Here is a 22,445-nt window from a genome sequence, read left to right as displayed (position 1 = left end):
TAGCTTGCAGGGTTGGTGTTCCCTTGTATTTGCAACTGTTATCCTCTGTTGATGGAAGTGGTCAGGAATTTGGAAGATGCTGTCTAAGGATCCCTGATGAATTTTGCAGTGCATCTTATAGATAATACACACTGCTAATGAACATCATTGATGGAAAGACTGTTTATGGATGTGGTGCTGATCATGCAGGATGTTTTGTCCTGTACGGCGTCAGGCTTCATGAGCGTTGTTCGATTTGCATGCATCCAGGCAGATGGGGTGTATTCCATCACATTCCTGATTTGTGCCTTCTGGGGTGTCAGGAGGTGAATCCTGCACTGCAGGACATTTTTCCTCTGACTTGATTTTGTAGCTGCAGTATTTAAATGGCTAGTCCAGCTCAGTTTCTGGTCAGTGGTAGCCCAGGATGTTGATAGTGAAGGATTCAGTGACAGTCATGCCATTTAAATGCCAAAGGATAATGATCAGATTCTCTCTTCTTGGCGATGATCATTGTCTGGCATTTACATGGCATGACTGTTAAAGGGTTTAAAAATTTTATTTTTCTTCAATTCCCTATTAAATTTATTAGTGCCTGCTTTTATTCATGATTTGTAGTTTTGAACAAGCATCGGCATTGACTTCATGGCAGGGCGCCATTTATGTTGTATGGTGTGCTACCTATGATAGACAGTTATTAGGATACCTCTCCATGTTCTGTATTTCAGAGCACTATATTAAATTACATACTTGTAATTATTAACATTGATTGTAGCATATCAAATATTTCAATTCACGTTGCCACTGGTACTATTTCTGGGGGCGACTATGTTAAAAAAAATTTAAGTTTCATGTGGCAAACAAACTTTTTTTCTCAACTTGAGCCAGCGTTGGGTGCACACTTTATTACATAGGTGCTGTAATTAACAGAGATAACAAGGTGTAGAGCTGGGTGAACACAGCAGGGCCAAGCAGCATCAGAGGAGCAGGAAAGCTGACGTTTCGGGCCTAGACCCTTCTTTTTCTGAAGAAAGGTCTAGGCCCGAAACATCAGCTTTGCTGCTCAGCCTGCTGTTCATCCAGCTCTCCACCTTGTTATATCAGATTCTCCAGTATCTGCAGTTCCTACTATCACTGTAATTAACATGCTGCAACTAAGGCTATTGATTTTTTTTTTGCTTTATGTAGGTGTTAGATTTTGAAGCCAACTATTCCCCATGCAACAAGAATGTCATTTAACTATTTTTCACAGTATAACAGATGGAAAGACCGCTGAGTCCTGTAACCAACACTGCTGACCAGTTGTATTGAAGAAGTGTCTGATATTTGCCACTATATATGAAATTAGCTGATCTCCGCCAGAACACCAGTTAGGACGCTGCAGTTGGTTCAAGGAGACCGGGAGGAGAGAGAGAGTCTCATTCCTATTCTTTTGGTCCATTGACTCTTCCTACAGTGGGGGCATGTGTTTGTTTTGTTAAACTAGGGAATGAGTGCAGGAGAGAGGGATTAAGCCCCAGAAAGTAGCTGGACATCTGTTCTCAAAATGTCAGCCTAAACTGGAATCATAATTTTTATTCCAACTATTGCTGATATTACTGTTGCCTCATTATTACTTAGCTGAAAATGCTGTATGTAGTTTTGCTTTCCATATCTAAGGAAAGATGCACTTTCCTTGGAAATGGTCCAATGCAGGTTACAGTGTAGGTTCAGTGGCTTAATCAATGAACTAGAAGAGTTCTTCACTGTCTTAAGCTGAGTAAATTTGACCTAGATTCTAAAGTTTAGAGGAATGACGGATGATTAAGTTGAAACACAGGAAATTTGGAAAGGGCTTGCCAGAATTTCTGGCTCGCGATAAAGGACCATTCATTTAGGATTGAGATGAGAAAAACTTTCTCTAGGTTGTGAATGCTTGGAAACATCAACTTCAGGATTTTGACCGCTATGTTATTGAGCATATTCAAGGCTGAGATATATTTGGTTTCTTGCAAAATCAAAGCTTACAAAATAGCGCAGAAGAGAAATTGAACTGAGGATTGGCTATGAATGGTAGGGCAGTCTCAATTGACCAACTGGCCCATTCTTTTTCCTATTTTGCATTATGTTCATCAGTACTTGGAAGTTGTTGCACAAAGAAATGCAACCTAAAAATGCATTAAGCTAAGTAATTTTAAAAGAAAGAACATGGGATAAATGTTTGCTGTAATTGTAAAATAATGTAACTTGAGACTTTACATATTCAGTTAGTCAATGTGAATTCTTCTGGGAGAATTCCAGAACTTCAAGTGTCTATAAAATGCAGACTATCTAATGACACTGCCAGGCTAGTCAAAGGAATAAAATCAGAAAAGGCTGAAGGAACTTTACAAGTTTGGCAGAATCTATAGAGGGAGAAACGAATGTTTTACGTACAAGATAACAAAGTGTGGAGCTGGATGAACACAGCATTCCAAGCAGCATCTTAAGAGCCCAATATGACCTCTTCAGAAGGCAGCTTACCATCCCCTTCTCAAGGGCATTAAGGATAGGCAAGAAACGAAACCCACATCTTCTGCCTGAATTTTGTAAGGTATAGCAAAGGCATTAGGGATTCCTTGCTGTTATCATTGCATGAAAAGGTGCTTCTGGACACTCATGTTTTACTGGGATGTATATATCTTAATAAATGACATGTAATCTGGCCTTTACAAACTGTGAAAATATAGGAGTCCCTCGTGCATGCTCTGCTATTCTACATCATGGCTGATCATGTACCTCAGCATTATATATCACAGGTGACTTGATGTCATTACTCTCATGAAATTTGTCAATCTTCATATTGGAAGTACTGGATGACAACCTCCCAGGTTAGGTTTTTTGGCTGCTGTTCCAGACCTGAAGCAATCAATTTCATTTCCACTTACTCTCTCTCTGAATTCTAAAATGGTTGTCAGCAAAGGTACAAATGAGATGTTTTGACAAAGTTAAACAATTTCTCATCAACTCTTCAACCTTTCTGGAGCCTCTGTCACGATTGACCACATCCCTCTCTTATGGTGCCTGTAGTGTAAGTGATGTTTCTATTTTCCTAATGTCTGAAGTGGTATTCTGTAATCTGTCCATTTTTCTTCAAACCCAAAATATGCTAGTTGGGCTTATAACTAGCAAAGGAATGTAGCCATAGTCCCTCAGTGTGGACTGGATTCAACAGATCAGTGAAGAGAAAGAAGTAGTGTGCTGACTCATTGCACCATACAGTTCCTGAAAACTGATGTATGCAAAAGGAGTCTGTGTGTGAATTACTATACTGTAGTTGGGTTGTATCCAATGTTTAGGAACTTTTCAAATTGGCACATTTTGTACAGTGTAACCTGGATAGGATGGTTTTGGACTGCTGTGGCTCCAATGTAGTTCATTTCATATATCCTGGGCAGTTCGTTCAGTAAAATTACACTTTTTGCTTGGATTTATTAATGAAAGCAAAGAGGAGAACATTATAGAGAATAGATTCCTACTTTGTTTTCAGACTGAAAATTCTTCTTTCTCCTTCTCTACTCTGGTACATGTAGAACATTAACGATAGCACGTTTTGAGTTTCAGAATGTCTTGTCAGCTGTGAAATTGCTGCATACTGATTCTAGCACTAATTTGTTTTCTTCTAAAAATGAATAGCATTTAAAGATAAAAATCGTTTAATGTTTTGTTTCAGTGTGACTGGTATGTGTATAATACCACTTGTTTTGCCTGAGCTTGAGATTGTGTTTAATGTGTTGGAATCTGTGGTTTCACAGGTTGTGTTTAGGAAGATTGTGAAGTAAAACTGAGACAAAAACAGAATGTCCTGGAAAAACACAGCGCATCTAGTAACATCTGTAGCGAGAATAACAAAGTTAACGTTTTGCGTTCAGTGACTATTCAGCAGAACTTAACTTAGATTGGAAGCCAAAACCTTTGAGGATTCTGGAAGTAGTTGCAGAAGAACACAGCTGTCAGAGCTCAGATGATAATGATGGTGATTCTAGTGGTACAGTATAGGCAGGCTGAACAAGACTGAGGCTAGATCAAGAATCTGGAAGATATTTTCTGAACAACCTATTTAGAAATGTTATTACATACCTCTGGACCAGTTGGGACTTGAGCCCAGCTCTTCTGACCCAGAGTTTGGGGCAATAAGAACAGTACACAATAGGACCCTTCAAAAGTCTGGAAATAGGCAGTTATAAGGTTGCTGAGCTGTTTCTGTTAACTTGAAAATAACATTGTTTGGCCTGTGCCGTCCAGACCATTGTACGCACAGTTGAGAAGTCCAGTAAGGTGTGCTGTCTTCATGGAATTCTAGTTAATTGTCCAGTGGTGTCAGCTGGAGATCGTTAAATTTTAAAAGTGAAGCTGGTGAAATTCTTGATAATCGGGTTGAATATTTTAGGACTTTGTGATTGCGATTGTTAGGCTGAATGGTCTGAATTGTATGATCTATTTTGGCTGTATCTGTCATTTAACATGTAATTTATAATTTACCACAATTTGCCTTTTGAGTCATATTTAACTAAAGTTACTTCGGAGTTTGAGTATGGTAATGACGTTAGTGCTTGATTGTTTTAGCTGTCGTATAGAAAAAATAATTTCGGTTTAAACCAAGGGTGTACAACATGTCTGCATAAGGGACTGCATTTTGATTTTGTTTTGCCACTCATAAGGTAGCTGAGCAAATTTTCAGAAAAAGCATTTGAAATTTATTTTCCTGTTAATCAAAATAACAAGTGTGCATTCTTGTGAACAAATTTCATGAGAAGAATGCCAGTCTGCCAGAAACACCCCCATCTCGCGAATGGATATAATAAAATCATATCCAGGTTGCTGAGAATGTATTTTGTTGCTTGTAGTGCCATTTACAAATCTTGTAAATTGGGGTAATCAGAAACACAGTGTAAACAAGTTAGTTGCTTGCTACATGTTTGAGCTGACATAAGAATGGTATTTCAGACATATGTATAGCTTCTTTCTTTGCCTGAAGAAAGCCCATTGCTATATAAAGTGGAACAAATCGGAAAAGTTCAGATTGATCACATTTAGCACAGTTATCAAACTTCACTAATCTTAAGCCTAGTCTCAGTTTGAAACAGTAAACATGTCAAGATAGCGGCTGAGTAGTATAAGAGTAGCTGGAGTTTACATGGACAATGGAACATTGTCTGAGGGGCAACACTACACTTGCCGCAGGCAGCTAATTTAGTCAAAGGTACTAGATAATGTGCAAGAGTTGGCAACCACAAAACATTTGATCTGGGCGTGGCGATTGCAGAGCCCCTCTCGCCTCAGAATGGGGAACATTGACATTATCCCATTGTTCTTTGTTCTTTATCTTGTACACTGTGGTGGCACTGCTGGATCTTCCAGACTCTTGTCTTGCCCGATTGCTGTCGCACTCTTTTCCCACTCCTGTTTCTCCTTTTACAGGGCTGTAACTCTTGCTTCTGTAAGTATTGCTGCTGCCATTTCCTCAAATGTCTCCACTGTTGAGTAAGCATTTTTAGCTGCTTTATCTGCGTACTTATTGCAACACTGTTGTGTAGTTTCTACTTTCCTGTGAGATCTAATGTACTGCTGTTTCATCGGCACAGTTAGCCGCTACCACCAACTGTTAACCTGTTCTTCATGCTGTTTGTGGCTCCCAAACAAGGTGATGTACTCTCATCGAGCCCAGGCCGGTGTATGGTAATGAAGTATACCAAAGGCATACCTGCTATCTGTGTATAGATTGACTCTCTGACCCCTGGTTAATTTCAGTGTTCTGTCCTGGCTTTTAATGGTTCTGCCAATTCTAAATAATTCTCTACAAAATTCCTATAATAATTAAATAATCCTATAGTATGCTTTACCCTCTTCACAGTGTGAGGGTGGAGTAGTTTTAAAACCACAATCTTTTGGTCCACCTGGACTGTCCTCTTCCGCCTTCCTGATTTGGTGTCCCAGACATGACACTCCCAGTCTTCCCAATTACGCTTTTTCTGGGTTAAATTTAAGCCTGGCCTGGTTTACCTGACTCAGCGCTCTATTTAATATCCTAATGTGTTTTTTTCTCACTGACTGAGGCAATGAAGTGTTGAGAAGATCAATGTGACTAACTACATCAGCCATTCATGGAATATGGCTGGACTATTGTGGAATCCCAGAGGTAATTGGGTCAACATATACCATTGTCCTCAGACCAGAACCCATTCACAATATCAATGACTGAGAATATATCCTGTTGTGGTTTCAATCCATTAAATATAGTGGCAGGGTTCACTACAATAGGATACTATTTCGTGGCAGATTTATTCAGGGACGTATAATCTATGGTGAGGCAATATGAGCCATGCAGCTTACTGACTGGCTGAGTAGGTGAATTAGTTTGGGATACTGTTGGTCTGATTATTCCCTGCTTCTCAAAATCTTTTCCTACTACAATTCCATCCACCTCAGTCCCAGCTTTGATAGGATACTGTTTGTGTGTTGTGGGGAGTGGGAGTTGGTGAAAGGGCCCTCGATCTTTACAGGGTCTACAGATAATAACCCATATTCCTGTTTGAATTGCCCACACAGCTGAAGGTACTGACTATAACTCCTCAGGTTCACTTAAACCTAGCTTCCTTGGTTCTTCCTCCAACTCTTCTAATTTTAGTGGTTGATGAGTTGAGAGGTAGTTCAATATCAGTTATTGATATAGATGCTCCAGTATGTATTAACATGGTGCACTGCCAGCTCCCTAACAATCTGTCAGTAAATATTCTTGGGTCCCTTTATCCCTGTTCGGCCATTATATGTCAATGGTATAGAAATTTCTTCAGATCATCTGCCAAGATCTGGATAACAGGTGCTCATGTTATCACCGATAATGGGAACTGCAGATGCTGGAGAATTCCAAGATAATAAAATGTGAGGCTGGATGAACACAGCAGGCCAAGCAGCATCTCAGGAGCACAAAAGCTGACGTTTCGGGCCTAGACCCTTCATCAGAGCCCCTCTGATGAAGGGTCTAGGCCCGAAACGTCAGCTTTTGTGCTCCTGAGATGCTGCTTGGCCTGCTGTGTTCATCCAGCCTCACATTTTATTATCTCGTGTTATCACCCTCAGTATTGGCAGATGTAAGCCTGATGAGGTGGGCACAATTGCTAGTATCCCTGCCTGAGGGATTTGGCTCCAGGATGCTTAGTCCCAGGTCCCTGTCCTTCCTTACCTCCCCATTTTGTCTAACAATCCCTCCTGGAGTGACCTGGTCTTTGACAATTTAAACATCTACCCCGCTTTGCTTGGCTACATTCCTTGGCTAAATGCCCTTTCCTGCTGCACTTGTAACATTCCAGGTCCATTTTTACTTCCTGGACTGTGACTACTTTAATTATGTTCCCTGTTTATCTGAGTTTGCCTCTGCTCTCATTGCCCAGTTCAGAAGTTGTTATAATTATCCCCTACTGGGATTCCCATATTTGTAACATTTAGGGGTTAAACGGGGCCCCATGCCGTCTTTTAAAATCTTCAAAACTACTTCTTCATCCTGATTGGCTTTTGATAATTTGTGTGGTACTTGTATGCCTCAGACTTCCTCTCTGCATGATCCCCTATTTTTCCCTTGGATCCCTGAGTTACCAAGGCTATTTTAGTCCGTTCAGCCTGTCCCTTGTCTAGTGCATACATGCTATATGTTGAAATTGCCTGGAGCCACTGATTGGGTGAGCGCTGGGGAAAGTAGGTCGGCCCACCCCTCATTGCAGTGACAGGTTCTACCATACATTTTTAAGCACCTTGGTCTTAGTAAGGATGTATACACCATCAGTGAGATTGTGTGCCCCAGGCAATTCATTAATTTTCTCCCAATAAGGTCCAGCACTGTCATTTCTTTTTAAGGCTGAAAGTATGTTCACTAACATTTGTCATTCAGGGATAAACAGTTGAAGATTGGTTTCTGTTGATTGTCTTTGTTGCCCCTTACTGCCTATCCAAGTTTTAGCTTTGATCAGAAATGGCATTATAGCCTTAGCCTTAGAGTGATGGATCATCCCACCCATTGTTGTCCCTATGTCCACATGTGGCACTTTGTCATCTAACCTGCCCCAGTCAGTGTCAGCGTCCTTTTGAGTAGAACGGGGCATGAGGTGCCTCCCCTACCATAACTACCATCCGACCCCTTTGGTTTTAACCCCTTATGGATGAGACCCACCGCCTTCATTTGTTCCATTTCCCATTGGCCATAATTCTGGCAGCCGCCATCAGATATACAACCATATTCTCATCTTTTTCTGTCCCTTCCCCAGGCTGTCTCTGCTCTGGTTTCAGCACATCCAAGTCATACTCCTTCCTGATTAACTTCATGATCAGCATCTGATCATGATCGAGTACACCCTGTACTAAAGACCCCTCGAAGCCTCAAATTGTTTTTCTACTGTCCTTAGACACAATCCTGTCAGAATCCTTTCCAGCCACCTTGGTCTAATGTCTCCCTTAGCACGCTGCTTTTCTACCTAGCCATCCTGCTGTGAGTCCCCAGTGCAGGCTCTCCTCCAGGCCTTGCCCTATCCAGCTGTCGGACTCAACCCCTCCTTGGTGCGGAGTAGGCCAATTGATTTTCTACTGGAGCACAACTCCCTTCTTCCTCTTAGTTATTTTCATGCTGCAACTTACAACTGGGACTGATATGGGATTTGCCGTGTACCTAGATGGTGGTAATTGTAAACAAACTTGCCTGATTAGGCTCCACATGGTCGTTAACAGACTGTTGCAGTACCCTTCTCACAGCTCCAATTGTTGTGGAAAGAACTATCAAAGAGGAATTTTGAGACAATAATTCAATATTCATGGTGCTTATTAAACTGTGCAGGTGTACCTGAGAACTCTGGGAAGCTAGGGAAGTAAGTGCTGAGACCCTTGTTGAGATATTTCTGATGTGGAATTATTTCTGTTGGAATGGGGTGGACAGGGCCAGAAGTCGCACAATGTCAGGTTTTTGTCCAGCAGGCTGTTAGAAATTGCAGGGTTTCGAAGCGCTACTATTTTGTCCACCTCACCTGATGGAGGAGTGGCGCTTTGGGGCCTTCTGGTTTTAGATAGACCTGTTGGACTATAGCCTGGTGTTGTGTGACTTCTGACTTGGAGATAACGGCATCATCAATAACCGCAGGTGAGGTGCCGGACAACTGGAGTTTGGCTAATGTGGTGTCGCTGTTTAATAAAGCTGGTAACGAAAAGCCAGGGGACTGTAGATCGGTGAGCCTGACATCAGTGGTGGGCAAGTTGTTGGAGGGGATCTTGAGGGGCAGGATTTACAGGTATTTGGAAAGGGAAGGACAGATAGTCAACATGGCTTTGTGTGTGGAAATCATGTCTCACTAACTAACTTGATTTGATTTGAGTTTTTTGAAGAAATAATGAAGAGGATTGAAGGCAGAGTGGTAAACGTGATCTGTGTGGACTTCAGCAAGGTGTTCAACAAGGTTCCTCATGGTACATTGGTTGGTAGGGTTGGATCACATGGAATACAGGGAGAACTAGCCACTTGGATACAGAACTAGCTCGAAAGGTAGAAGGTGGTGGTGGAGGGTTGCTTTTCAGACTGGAGGCCTGTGACCAGTGGTGTGCCACAAGGACTGGCGCTGGGTTCACTGCTTTTAGTCACACTTATAAATAATTTGGATGTGAACATTGGAGGCATGGTTAGTAAGTTTCCAGATGACTCAAAATTGGACGTGTAGTGGACAGTGAAGAAGGTTACCTCAGTACAACTGGACTTTGATCAGATGGGACAATGGGCCGAGGAGTGGCAGGTGAAGTTTAATTTGGATAAATGTGAGGTGCTGCATTTTGGAAAGGCAAGTCAGGGCAGGACTTATGCACTCAGTGATTAGGCCCTGGAGAGTGTTCCTGAACTAAGAGACCTTGGAGTGCAGATTAATAGTTCCTTGAAAGAGGAGTCACAGCTGGACAGGATAGTGATGAAGGCATTTGGTATGCTTGCCTTTATTCGTCAGTGCATTGACTAGAGGAGTTGGTAGGCCATGGTGCAGCTGTACAGTGCATTGGTTAGGCCACTTCTGGAATACTGTGTTCACTTCCAGTCTCCTGACTATAGGAAAGCTGCTATGAAACTTAAAAGAATTCAGAGAACACTTACAAAGATGTTCCCAAGGCTGTAGGGTTTGAGCCACAGTGAGAGGCTGAGAGAGATTTCGGTACATGGTACAGGAGCTCTGCCCTCAAGGAACCTCTCCTTGACATTGTTCAGACACGATGCATAAACAGCCTAGAAGTGAGGCAGTGTAGTTTTCTACAAGCTGTCTAAACTACCAAGAGAATTTGCAGAGGAGGGTTAAGTTAGAGACCACATCATGTGTGCCTGGCATTTCCTCACACACACACATCCCCGCTATTCAGTGTATGCTGCACTTTCACACTTTTAGACTACTGAGAAGGATGTGCTCATGTGTTTAACAAGAGCTTTGGCTTTGAAGGTGACTCTGAAGCTTCAGGATTACAGTAAACTTCAGGCTGGATTGAACAGACCCTTTTTTTTAGGGTAGGCAATTTGTTTTTGCTCTGTCTGGCCCTGTACCTGACAACAACATGTCTTAACTGTCTTTTGGAGTGGCTTAGCAAGTCACTCAGTCCTTTCAGACTGCTACAAAGAATCTAGAAATTACAGCAGTTCAATGATAGTACTCATCAGCATCTTCATAGGGCAACTAGGAATGGGAAATGAATGCCAACATTGACAGGACAACGCCATCTTATCTGCAAGTTCTACCACCGCCTGAAGCTCCCTTCCTGACTTGTAACTATTACACTGTTTGACCACAAGATATAGGATTAGAAATTAGGCCACTTGGCCCACTGAGTCTGTTCCACCATTCAATAATGGCTGATAAGTTTCTCAATCCCATTCTCCTGCTTTCTCCCTGTGACCTTCGTTTTTTGATTGTCAAGACAGAGTTAGATTGATCCCTTAAATATACTCAATAACCTGGCCTCCACAGCCTTTGTGGCAATGAATTCCATAGATTCACTATTCTTTGGCTGAAGAAGCTTCTCCTCCACTCCATTCTAAAGGGTTTTCCCTTTACTCTAATGTTGTGCCCTGGGAACCCTAGTCTCTCCTGCTAATGCAAACATCTTCCCAAAGGCCACACTGTCCAGGCTGATTGCCCCTTCATCCTTCTAAACTCAATTGAGTATAGGTCCAGGGTCCTTAAACATTCCTCATATGTTAAGCCTTTCATTCCTGGGATCATTCTCATAATCCTCCTGTGGACCCACTTCAGGGCCAGCACATCTTTCCTGAGGTCCAGGGCCTGGAATTGCTCACCAGTTTCTAAATGTGGTCTGACCGGAACCTTTTAAAGCCTCAGAAGTGCATCCCTGCTTTTATATTCTCAAACTCTCTAAATGCCAACATTGCATTTGCCTTCCTAAATACTGACTCAACCTGCAAGTTTACCCTAAGTGAATCCTGGACTAGGACTCCCAAGTCTGTTTGCACTTCAGATTTCTGGATTTTCTCCCAATTTAGAAAATAGTTTATGCCTCTATTCTTCCTACCAAAGTGCATGACCTCACACTTTCCCATGTTGTATTTCACATGCCACTTCTTTGCCCACTCTCATAATCTGTCAATATCCTTCTGCAACCTCCCCGCCACTTCAGTAATAGCTGTCCCTCCACTTTTCTTTATATCATCTGCAAACATAGCCAGAATTCTCTCAGCTGTTTCATCCAGAACATTAATATATAAAGTGAAAAGTTGTGGTCCCAACACTGATCCTTGCAGAACACCACTAGTCACCAGTTGCCACCATGAGAATGACCCTTTTTATCCCCACTTTCTGCCTCTGCCTTACCCCCTTCTTAAACGGGGGTTACATTGGTGATTTTCCAGTCCTCTGTGACCCTCCCTGACTCCAGTGATTCCTGAAAGATCACCACTAATGTCTCCACTATCTTTTCAGCTATCTCCTTAAGCTGTGTAGTATAGCCCATGTGGTCCAGATGATTTCTCAGTTTTTCTAGCACCTTCTTCTTGGTGATGGTCACCATACTCACCTTGACACTATTGAATCTTTAGAGTGTTGAAGACTGACACAAAGTATTGGTTCAGCTCCTCCGTCATTTTTTTTTGTTTCCCCATTACTATTTCTCCAGTGGCCCAATGTCTACTTTTGCTCTTAGTGAAACTCTTTAAGTTTTCTTTTATATTACTGGTTAGCTTACCCTCATGTTTTATTTTCTCTCCGCTTATTTCTTTTTAGATTCCTCTGTTATTCTTCATAGGCTGTTTGCTGCATTATATACTTTCTCTTTTGCTTTTATGCTATCCCCTACTTTCCTAGTCAGCAAAGTTTGCCTCATTCTCCCTATAACATGCTTCTTTTCTCTAGGGTTGAATTTTTTGCTGTCTCTCTCAAATTACTCCCAGAAACTCCTGCCATTGCTGTTCTGCTGTCTTTCCTCCTAGGTTCCTCTCCCAGTCAATTCTGGCTAGCTCCTCCTTCCTGCCTTTGTTCAACTGTAATACTGTTACATCTGATTCCAGTTTCTCCCCCTCAGATTTGCATTGTGAATTCTATCAAGTTATGGCCACTGTCTCCTAAGGTTTCCTTCACCTTAAACTCCCTTATCAAGGCTGTCTCATTACACATCACTAAATCCAGAATTGCCTGTTCCCTAGTGGCCTCTAACACAAGCTGCTCCAAAAAGCCATCTCTTAGACATTCCACAAATTCCTTTTGTGATCCACTACTAGCCTGATTTTCCCAGCTCACCTGCATATTGAAATCCCTTATGAGCACTGTAACTTGCCTTTCTGACACAGCTTTTCTGTCTCCAGGTGTATCTTGTGCCCCAGATCCTGACTACTATTTGGAGGCCTGTGCATAACTCCCATTATGGTTTTCTTTTTACCTTTGTGTTTCCTCAACTCTACCCATGTAGATTCTACATCATCTGACCCTACGTTGTTTCTTGCTATTGATTTAATTTCATTTCTTACTTATTAATAAGGCAACCCCACTCCCTTTGCCCACCTGCCTGTCTTTTCAATAGGATGTATGCCCTTGGATATTTTTCTCCCAGTCCGCATCTCTTGTGATGCCCATCATATCACATAATACTTCCCTCTGCACCACAAGCCCATTTACCTTATTTCATATACTGCGAGCAATCAAACACCACCTTCAGTCCTGTATTTACTATTGCTGTTCTCATACTTCTCTATGCAGTTGAATTCACCCGCATAGATGTTAACCTGCTGCTTTGTTTCCCATTGGCCATTATACTTGGAGATTTACCCATCCCTTTCCCCTCCACTTGCTAGTTTAAAGTCCTCTTGACCACCTATTTATTCTTTTTGCGAGAACATTGGTCCCAGCTTGTTTCAGGTGGAGATCATCCCAACAGTACAGATCTCTCCAGTTCCAATACAGATGCTAGTGTCCCATGAAACAGAACTCCTCCATCCCGCACCACTTCTTTAGCCACATGTTTCATTGTTACTGCATCAAAATTCTGGAACTCCCTCTTTCTCGACACTGTGGGTGTTTCTGCACCCCAAAGACTGCAGTGCTTCAAGAAGACAGCCCATTGCCATCACCTTCAGAGCAATGAGCAATGGCCTACAAATGCAGGCCTAACCAGCGATGTTCATGTCCCATTAACAAACAAAAATAACATTGAAAAGAACATAGAAATTCAGCGGCCTGTTCCACTGATTCAGTTCGATGTTAAAGGTGATATGACATTATTCTGAGATGAAGAAAAGAAGTTGTGTACTGGAGATAGTTATGTCTGCCATCTTGGTTAAGGTCAGCTCATTTGGTCATTTTCATGAACTGTTGCCTTCCTGGTTCACGTGGCTCAACTACTTGGTTTGTCAAGTATCTTGTTTCACCAGAAGAGCTTTCTAAATTATTTGTAGATATCATTGACCAAGATACGCTACTAAATCCCAATGTATTTGTACTTTGAAACAAAAACAGTAGCTGCTGGAAAAGCTCAGCAGGCCTGGCAGCATCTGTGAAGGAAAAAGTTTCGGATCCAGTGACCCTTCCTCAGAACTGAGAAGGGCCCTCCAGTTCTGAGTAAGACCTACTGAGCTTTTCCAGCAACTTCTGTTTTTGTTTCTGATTTACAGCATCCACAGTCCTTTCAGTTTTTACTTGTACTCTGAATTCAGCTGTACTTTATGTGCAGACTTAATTCTGCAACAGCTATTGATTCCTTGGCACAACTCTCACTCACTCACTCTCTCCTAATTTTGCAGGGAATACTGTAAGCAACCTGATAATGATTCTACCTCCTATATATGGTGCAATTCAGACCATAAGAGATGGCCTTGAAACTCGCTACCTGGCTGCATTTTTGGGTCTTGCAGGTATGTACTTACTTTAAATGTTTCATTCTCCGTTTCTGATATTTGCTAAAATGTCTCATTTTGTTTGTTTAACTTTTGTATTTTCATCTTGTGTTTTGCAGTGAGGGGTATCAATACTGTGGAATTAAACACATTTTCTATAACTTGCTCGCAACAGCAAAATTGAGTACCTTGTAAATTGCCAATTTTTTTCCCTCTCTTGTCTCCTGCCTGCACTCAACCAATTCCCCAAACAATGCCTCAACAATTCACAAATCCTCACTCTTGGGTGAAAGAATACTGTTTTAATTCTCTACACCAGACTGATCTTGATGCCTTTGAACATCACAAAGTTATATTTAAAACCCATGTATCATAACTTTTTGTCATTTCACTTTTTATTGACAACACTGGCAGAACTGACTTTGAATAGGTTTGGTGCTCATGCTCTGTGATTTTTCTGCTCATACCCTTGTCCTGACTGGCAAAATATTATTGCTATTGTGTGGCAAAAGACCAATTTGATTCTGGGACCAGCTTGATCCATATATCTCATATCACATTAGTCTCAGCAAAATACAATTGGGCATTCGGGAGAAAATCATACAAATGTGACACTTACAGGAGAGAAGAGGAATCTTGCTAAATCAGAGGTCTCTGATCCCTCACCCAGAATAGTTAGTTAAATATCCTGTGAGAGTTATGAGAGAAACAACAATAAAGCCTTTACTTATGTTGTGCCTTTCAGGATCTCAGGGCAACCAGTAAGTGACTCCTGATATATTGTCACTGTTTCAACATAAAGAAATGTGGCAACCAGATTGAATAATAATGTCTTTCAAACTGCAGTGTAGTAATGACCAGGCAATTTGTTTCTTTTGTGTTGGCTGAAAGATAAACAGGAGTCAGGATGCTGCCTCATAACAAGTGTTGATAGATTTCTCAACTGTGGAGACTATGATATCCAGGTCAGGCCCTGTGTTGACATAAGCTTTCGATTTCTGCATTAGATGCGTGCCCACAGTTTTGTACTTTTCAGGACCCTGACCCTAGTCAGATGCACAACTTTATGGATTCTTGTTTGTTCCCATGCCTAGAATCTTCTTACTGGCTTGGTAGAGATTAACTAACAATAGAGTAAAAATTAAAGATTGACCCTGAGATTTATAGCCAGTATTTTGTGTTTTGTACCATAAGATGTGCTTATCCACTGATGTATGATATATTCAGAGGGTTGATGTTTCAAACAGTTCAGGCTTACTTTTGGAACTTTTTTTTGTCTTTATATTTGAAAATTCCCCCTCCTTTCTGTTAATGTTTGTAGTTTTGTACAAAAAGATGTGTTTTTCAAGATGTTTTTAACTATGTAAATGTACAGACATACAGGTATTCTTCATTCAATTGTGTTCTGAAATTTAAACTGAGAACCAGTGGCCACTTAGACCATGGTAAAGGCTACCTAGCAATAACAACAGGGAGTGTGTGGATCTTTACCTTTTAACAATTGTACCTGGTGCTCTGTTACCTACTACTGTGACTAAGCATTGACTTGTTCAGAGAGGAAGCTTTTTAAAGACTTTGCTTTTCTCTCAATCCATCGAGCGACCACCGTTTTTCAAAAGCAGTGTTTTCACTGAGGATGTAGACTCGAACGACAAACTCTGAAGTCCATCTTTCAGTTATGACAAACCGGAAATTTTCCCTTGAATCCCTTTCCTAGAATTCAAATGTTTATATTTAGAGTAGATGATATAGCATGAAACATTAAATCCATTTTATCTGTGTGACTTCGATGTTCCTTGAAAAGCACTTCACCAACATTATTCTTTGATAAATGATGCCTTGTGCAGTCGTGCAAGAAATACTGAAAGGACCAGCATCCTTAATAAAATAGATCATGCATAATCTCTAAAGTTTTAGAGGGAATATTATCTGTCATGCTAATAAAGATTAGTATTGATGCTGAATTGTAAATGATGCTGTTGTGCATGATGGTCACTCTGCCAAGACTAGAATTAAAAGAAATGTTAAAGTTTAAGCACAATCTTTATGCAACCTGGGAAGTTGCTTCACATTCACAATTAGACATCTAACTGATTTGAAATTGCTATTTGTTTGTGTCAATTGAACTAATGGAAATAGGTTGATTTTTGCCTGCCATCCTGTTCATTTAATGAATTATGTGCAGCGGGCTCCTTATGAACCAGCACTCTCAATAAACTGGCCACAATTCTATGCCTGAAATACCGGAAGTTTACAGTATCGTTATGATTCTGCAATGTCTGAGTAGTCAGTTAATGCTAGTGGGAAGGCTGTCTGCCGATAAGTTTTATTTGTTATTATTTAAGTGATTTATGTTGTAAATAAAGCTTAACAGTAATGTGTGTATACCCCCTGGATTATATTTCTGTTAGTTGGTGTGTGTTTTTACGTTTACTATGTGGACCTCTTGATCAACCAGTACCACTCCTGGTACCATAGATGCCGATTAATTTTTTAAAACATTGCTGTACTTGACTTTGATTTCACCTTAGTATCATTCTATTATTTGATGCATTCCAGACTTGGTAGCATATCCATGTGCATTGTGCGTATCTCTGCGTGTGGGATATGACATTGTTGGTTGGCCAGCATTTATTGCCCGTCCCTAGTTCCTTGAGAAGATGATGGTGAGTTGCCGCCTTGAACCACTGCAGCCCACATCTAGATGATTGACCCACATGCCCTTAGGGAGGACATTCTCAGGATTTTGACCCAGCGACAGTGAGGGAACAGTGATATATTTCCAAGTCAGGATTGTGAGTAGCTTGGAGGGAAAAATTTGCAGGTCGTGGTGTTCCATTTATCTACCTTGCCTTTGTCCTTCCAGTTGGAAGTGTTCATGAGTTTGGAAGGTGCTGTCTAACAAGCCTTGGTGAATTTCTACAATGCATCTTGTAGATGACACACACTGCTGCTATAGTGGTCGAGGAAGTGAATGCTTATGGATATGGTGCCAATCAAGAAGGATGCTTTGTCCTGGATTGTGCCCAGTTTCTTTAGTATTGTTAGACCTACGCTCATCCAGACGAGTGGAGAGTATTCAGCCACACTCCTGATTTGTGCCTTGTAAATGATGGACAGGCTTTGGGGAGTCAGGAGGTGAGTTAGTTGCTACAGTATTCCCAGCATCTGACCAGTACTTGTAACCACTGTTGTGAGGTGAGTCTAGCTGTGGTTCTGGTCAATAGTAATCTCCAGAATGTTGACATTGTGGGATTCAGTGATGGTGACAACATTGAATGTCAAGGGTCGGTGGTTAGATTGTCTCTTACTGGAGGTGGTAACTGCATGGCATTTATGTGGTGCAAAGGTTATTTGCCACTGTCAGCCCAATCCTGGACATTGCCCAGAGCATGTTGCATTTAAACATGGACCGCTTCATTATCTGAGGAGTCATTGAATATGTGCAATGATTGGTCAACACCCCCACTTCTGACCTTCTGATGGAGGGAAGACCATTGATGAAGCAGCTGAAGATGATTGGGCTTAGGGCAGTCCCCCGAGGAACTCTTGCAGAGATGCCTGGAGCTCCAACAACCACAGCCATCTTCCTCTGTGCCAGGTATGACTGTAACTAGTGGAGAGTTTGCCTCCTGATACCCATTGGTTCCAGTTTTGCCAGGGCTCCTTGATCTCACACTTGGTCAAATGTAGCCTTGATGTCAAGGGGTTGTCACACTCAGTTCATCTCTCTTTCTGCTCTTTTGTCCATGTTTGAACCAAGGCTTTAATGAGGACAGGAGCTGAGGAAAGACCACTCTACCTGAAATATTAACTCTGGAGAAAAAATTATGTGGATAGTTCAGAGCACCTTTTCTCCACCAGCACTATAAACTCCACCCCCACAAACTCTGCAATTATGGCATAAATGCTGCCCTTCTCTGCACTTCACTTCAGCTCTGATGAAGAGTCATCTAGACTCAACATGAGCCCGGTGTCTCTCCATGGATGTTGTCTGATGCACTGTGATTGCCAGCATTTGTTGTCATCCTCACTCTTTCGTTTATCTCAACTAAGTCACCCATCAGCATCTTCCTTAAGGAAAACAAATTTAGACTATCCAAACTTCCCTCATAGTTGCAATTTTCAAACCCTGGCAATATTCTTGAAAATGTTCTCTATATTGCCTTTTCAGCATTATGTCCTTCCCGTAATATAGTAACTAGAACTGCATACACAACTTCAGCTGTGTCCTAACCAGCGATTCCTATAATTCTGATGTTACGTTTTTTTTTTCGGTTTTTGTATTCGGTCCCTTGCCTTGTGAAGTTGAGACTATTTTCCTGAGAGGAGTAAGCTGGAGTGTACTTAATAGAGGCTTTCAAAATCACAAGGCGTCTGGACAAAGTAAACATGGAGGAAGTGCTCCTGCTTCAAAAAGATTTGGAAAACCAGAGGGCACAGACTTAAAATTACTTACAAAAGGAGCAAGTACAAAGTTGGGTGGGGGGTGTGGGGGAGTGGGGTGAATCTTTTCTCACAGCAAGTATTTAAAATGCACTGCTTGTGGAGGCAGGTTCAGTTGAAGATTCAAGAGGGTTTTGGATGATTATGTAAATTGTAACAAAACCCAGGATTACAAAGAAGTGGCAGGAGGTTAGTGCTGTGTTAAAATGCTCAGTGATGGTGCCACCACACCATGGCCACCTGCACGATAACAATCCTATGAAAACCTGTTCATCCTTGTTCTTTTTTTTCTTCCTGTTATCTAATCAATTCTTTATCAAGGCTAATATGCTACCCCTAAACCATGGGCTGTTATCTTGTGCAGCCATCTTCAATATGGCACTTATTAAATGTGTTACTGCGTGGAGGTTTTTGATTGGCTGCTTCAGTACAAGAGATAGGACAGTCAATATCTGTTGATGATCAAACAGGAAGACCAATATACGTTAGTGTCGCAGTAATAAAATAGAAGGAACAGGATGATTATCTCCATAATGAGTGCTGACTGTTGGGTTTCTCCATTAACAAGTATCACTGATACTTCATCACACTGTTGACTTCTTTTTTTTAAAAACTGTTAATATGGCAAGTTTTCTGATGCACTCCTAATTACAATGATTATTGCACCCTGCCATTACAACTGTGGAGTGCAGAAATCTGATGGAACAGTTATGGTTTCTGAAAGCACTATCCAATCCTTTCATCTGAGGCATTTTCAGCTTGTGTTGTGTCATGATTGTCAAAATTGTCCTCTTTCTACTTGTAGAAGCTGAGGGCTACCACTCCTGCATGCCCTGGTTGTATTAAAGCCTGTGTAGAATAAGACATACCACAACACTAGGCTCAGCATTCCCATTTCTTCTTTAGGTGGCTGTAGCTTGGGAGTGTGCCTTTGGGGTGGTGGTGCACAAACCCCACTTATGATCTTGTGATGAAGGGGAGGTAATTGACGAAGCAGTTACAGATACTTGGGCCTGAAACACTAACCTGAAGAGCTCATGCAGCGATATCCTAGAGCTGAGGTAACTTACCTCTGATAACCGTTGCTTTCTTCCTTAGTGCTAGGTATGTCTCCAACCAGTGGAGAGATTTCCCCTGATTTCCATTGACACTAATTTTGTTAGACTGCTTAATGTCACATTTGGTCACATGTGGCCTTCCTGTTGGAGGCAGTCAATATCACCTCACCTCTGGAATTCAGCTTTGTTGTCCATGTTTGGACTAAGGCTGTAATGTGATGAGGAAGTAAATGGTCGTGGTGGAACCTAAAGTGGGACTCAGTGAACAGGTTATTGATGTACAAGTGCTGATTGATAGCCCTGTTGGTGCTCAATGGTCCCTCTCAGCTATGCATATGTACAGCCACTCCAGCGTTTTACGTACTGCAAATGCATTAGCACACCAGTCATGTCATTTGACTTCTGTTTCCAGAAATCTCTCCTGAACGCAGGCTTTGGAGGCGCCTGCAGCCAGTAAGAATGCTGTTCCATCACTTTTACCAATGTACGCGACCGGACTGATGGGGTGGTAATTGGGTGAGTTGGATTTGTCCTGTTTTATGTGTAGATTATGTACCTGGGCAATTTTCCACATTATTGGTTGATGTCGGTGTTGTAGATATACTGGGGCATCTTAGATAGCAGCACAGCAAATTCTGGTTTGCATGTCTTCAGTACTGTTACCAGGATGTTGACATGGCCTTTGCAGTATCCATTGTTTCCATGGCGTGAATTAAATTGGCTGAAACCATGCATCTGTGAAGTTGGTGATCTCTGGAGGATGCCCAGTCTTGGGTTGTTTGATTGTTCAAATCTATCCCATTTAGCATGATGATAATGCCACACAGCATGATGGAGGGTAGTCCAAGGTGAAAATTGAACTTGGTCGGCACAGCGACTGTGTGCAGTGGTCACTCTTACAGATACTGTCATGGATAGATGCCTCTGCAGCAGTCAGATTGGTGAGGATGAGGATCGAAATATGTTTTCCTTTTTGATGGCTCCTTCAGTACCTGTCAGCTCAGGCGTTGATGTCTCTCACCCAAAGTATATTCTACACCTTTGCTGCCTGATGTTTCCCCCCAAGTGATATTCACTATGTCAGAGTACTGATTCACCAGAGTGCCGTATGCTGTCATCAGCAGGAGGCTTCTTAGTCCATGTTTGAAATGATGCTATTGTCATTTTTGAGGCCAACCCCCGACCAACGATGTACTGTTGCCCTGCCATCTATGCTGCTGGATCTGACATGCCAATGGGAGAGGGCATGCCCAGAGATAGTGATGGTAGTGGCCAGGACCTTGCATGTGGTTCCATGAGTTTGATCATCTCAGGCTGCTGTTTGACGAGTGACATTGTCCTCCCAATTTTGGTACTGGCTTCCAAATCTTGATAAGACCGTCTTTGCAGAGTCATTAGGGTCAACAGAGTTGCCATTTCCATTGCCTAGGCCTGGTTTCACAGTTTTCAGACAGCAATTAAGAGTCAACCACATTGCTGTGGGCTGAGAGCCACATCCTGGAGCCGGACCATATAAGAGCATTGGTTCAGTATGAGACTTCAAACTCTGGATTATTATTTCGCTCACGTGCCACTCTCTCTGCTGTGGTGGATTTGAACCTGAGTCCCAAGGCATTATCTGGGTCTCTGGGGTACTGGTCCATTGATAACAGCATTATACCATGACCTCCCCACAGAAGGCCAGGGGACCAAAAATAAGGAGAACTGGATGTGATCTCACCAACAATCTTGTAGCTGAAGCATAAGCTTCCTCCACTTTTATATTCAGTTTCCCTCACTGTAACATTTTAGCTTTCCTCATGATTTAAACTTATGGGGCTTATTCTTAAGCGAGAGGAGAGTAGGGACCTGAGGGGCAACCTTTTAACTTGCACAGGGTGTATTATATGTGGACTGAACTACCAGAGGAAGTAATAGCTGCAGATGCAGTGGCAACATCGAAAAGAATTTGGATGAGTACATGAATAGGAAATGTTTAGAGGGAGATGGGCCAAACGCAGGCAAGTTAGTTTAGTTTGGCAGCCTTGGTTGGCGAAGATGAATTGAACTGAAGGGCCTGTTTCTGTGCTATATCTACAGTTCAGAGAATGTTTATCATTCTAGCAAACCATGATTATCTTGTGTCCCTCGCTCCCATTTCCTGACTTACAGAAGCTTTGGGATATAATGTGTTCTCAATAGTGAAGACCAATGCAAGTTTAGGTATTCTTTGACGTATTGAATTCTCGAGCTGCACCATAATTCGCTCTGCCCTACAATTTCAATGGCTTTAAGTTTGAGCTACCATTCCTACTTGATATCATGCTCTCATCTTAGGTGGTAGGGCTGGCAGGAACGCAGCATGTAGCAGTGAGGTGGACACCTCGATATTAGCCACCTTCAATCGGATGCAATTGTATGATTCTGTCAGTAAGCAGGCTTACATCAGTAACTTCTGCAGCGAGCAAGTGGTAGTACCACGTGTAAGAAATTTTTGGTGAAAAATTAGGCATAAAGCAAACTCACAAGATCCACCATTGTCTGAGTATATGTGGCAGTCTGAAATAGATCATAGAATCCCTACCATGTGGAAACAGGCCCTTCAACCCAAGTCCATACGAACC

The 22,445-nt window shown here is 41.8% G+C and overlaps 1 protein-coding gene across 2 annotated transcripts in view; it reads left to right on the top strand.

The window, feature by feature from the left end:
* Positions 1–22,445, top strand: part of acer3 (alkaline ceramidase 3) — a 188,718-nt gene that overhangs the window by 19,357 nt on the left and 146,916 nt on the right. For both annotated transcript variants that reach the window (XM_048532130.2, XM_048532129.2), the window contains exon 2: positions 14,246–14,356. In XM_048532130.2, coding sequence (XP_048388087.1) covers positions 14,246–14,356 — 111 coding nt within the window. The remainder of the gene's footprint in view (positions 1–14,245; positions 14,357–22,445) is intronic.

This window comes from Stegostoma tigrinum, chromosome 6, assembly GCF_030684315.1.
Source record: "Stegostoma tigrinum isolate sSteTig4 chromosome 6, sSteTig4.hap1, whole genome shotgun sequence".
Classification (NCBI taxonomy): domain Eukaryota; kingdom Metazoa; phylum Chordata; class Chondrichthyes; order Orectolobiformes; family Stegostomatidae; genus Stegostoma; species Stegostoma tigrinum.
Note: the sequence above shows the minus strand (reverse complement) of the source record. Positions and strands in the feature narration are given on the sequence as shown.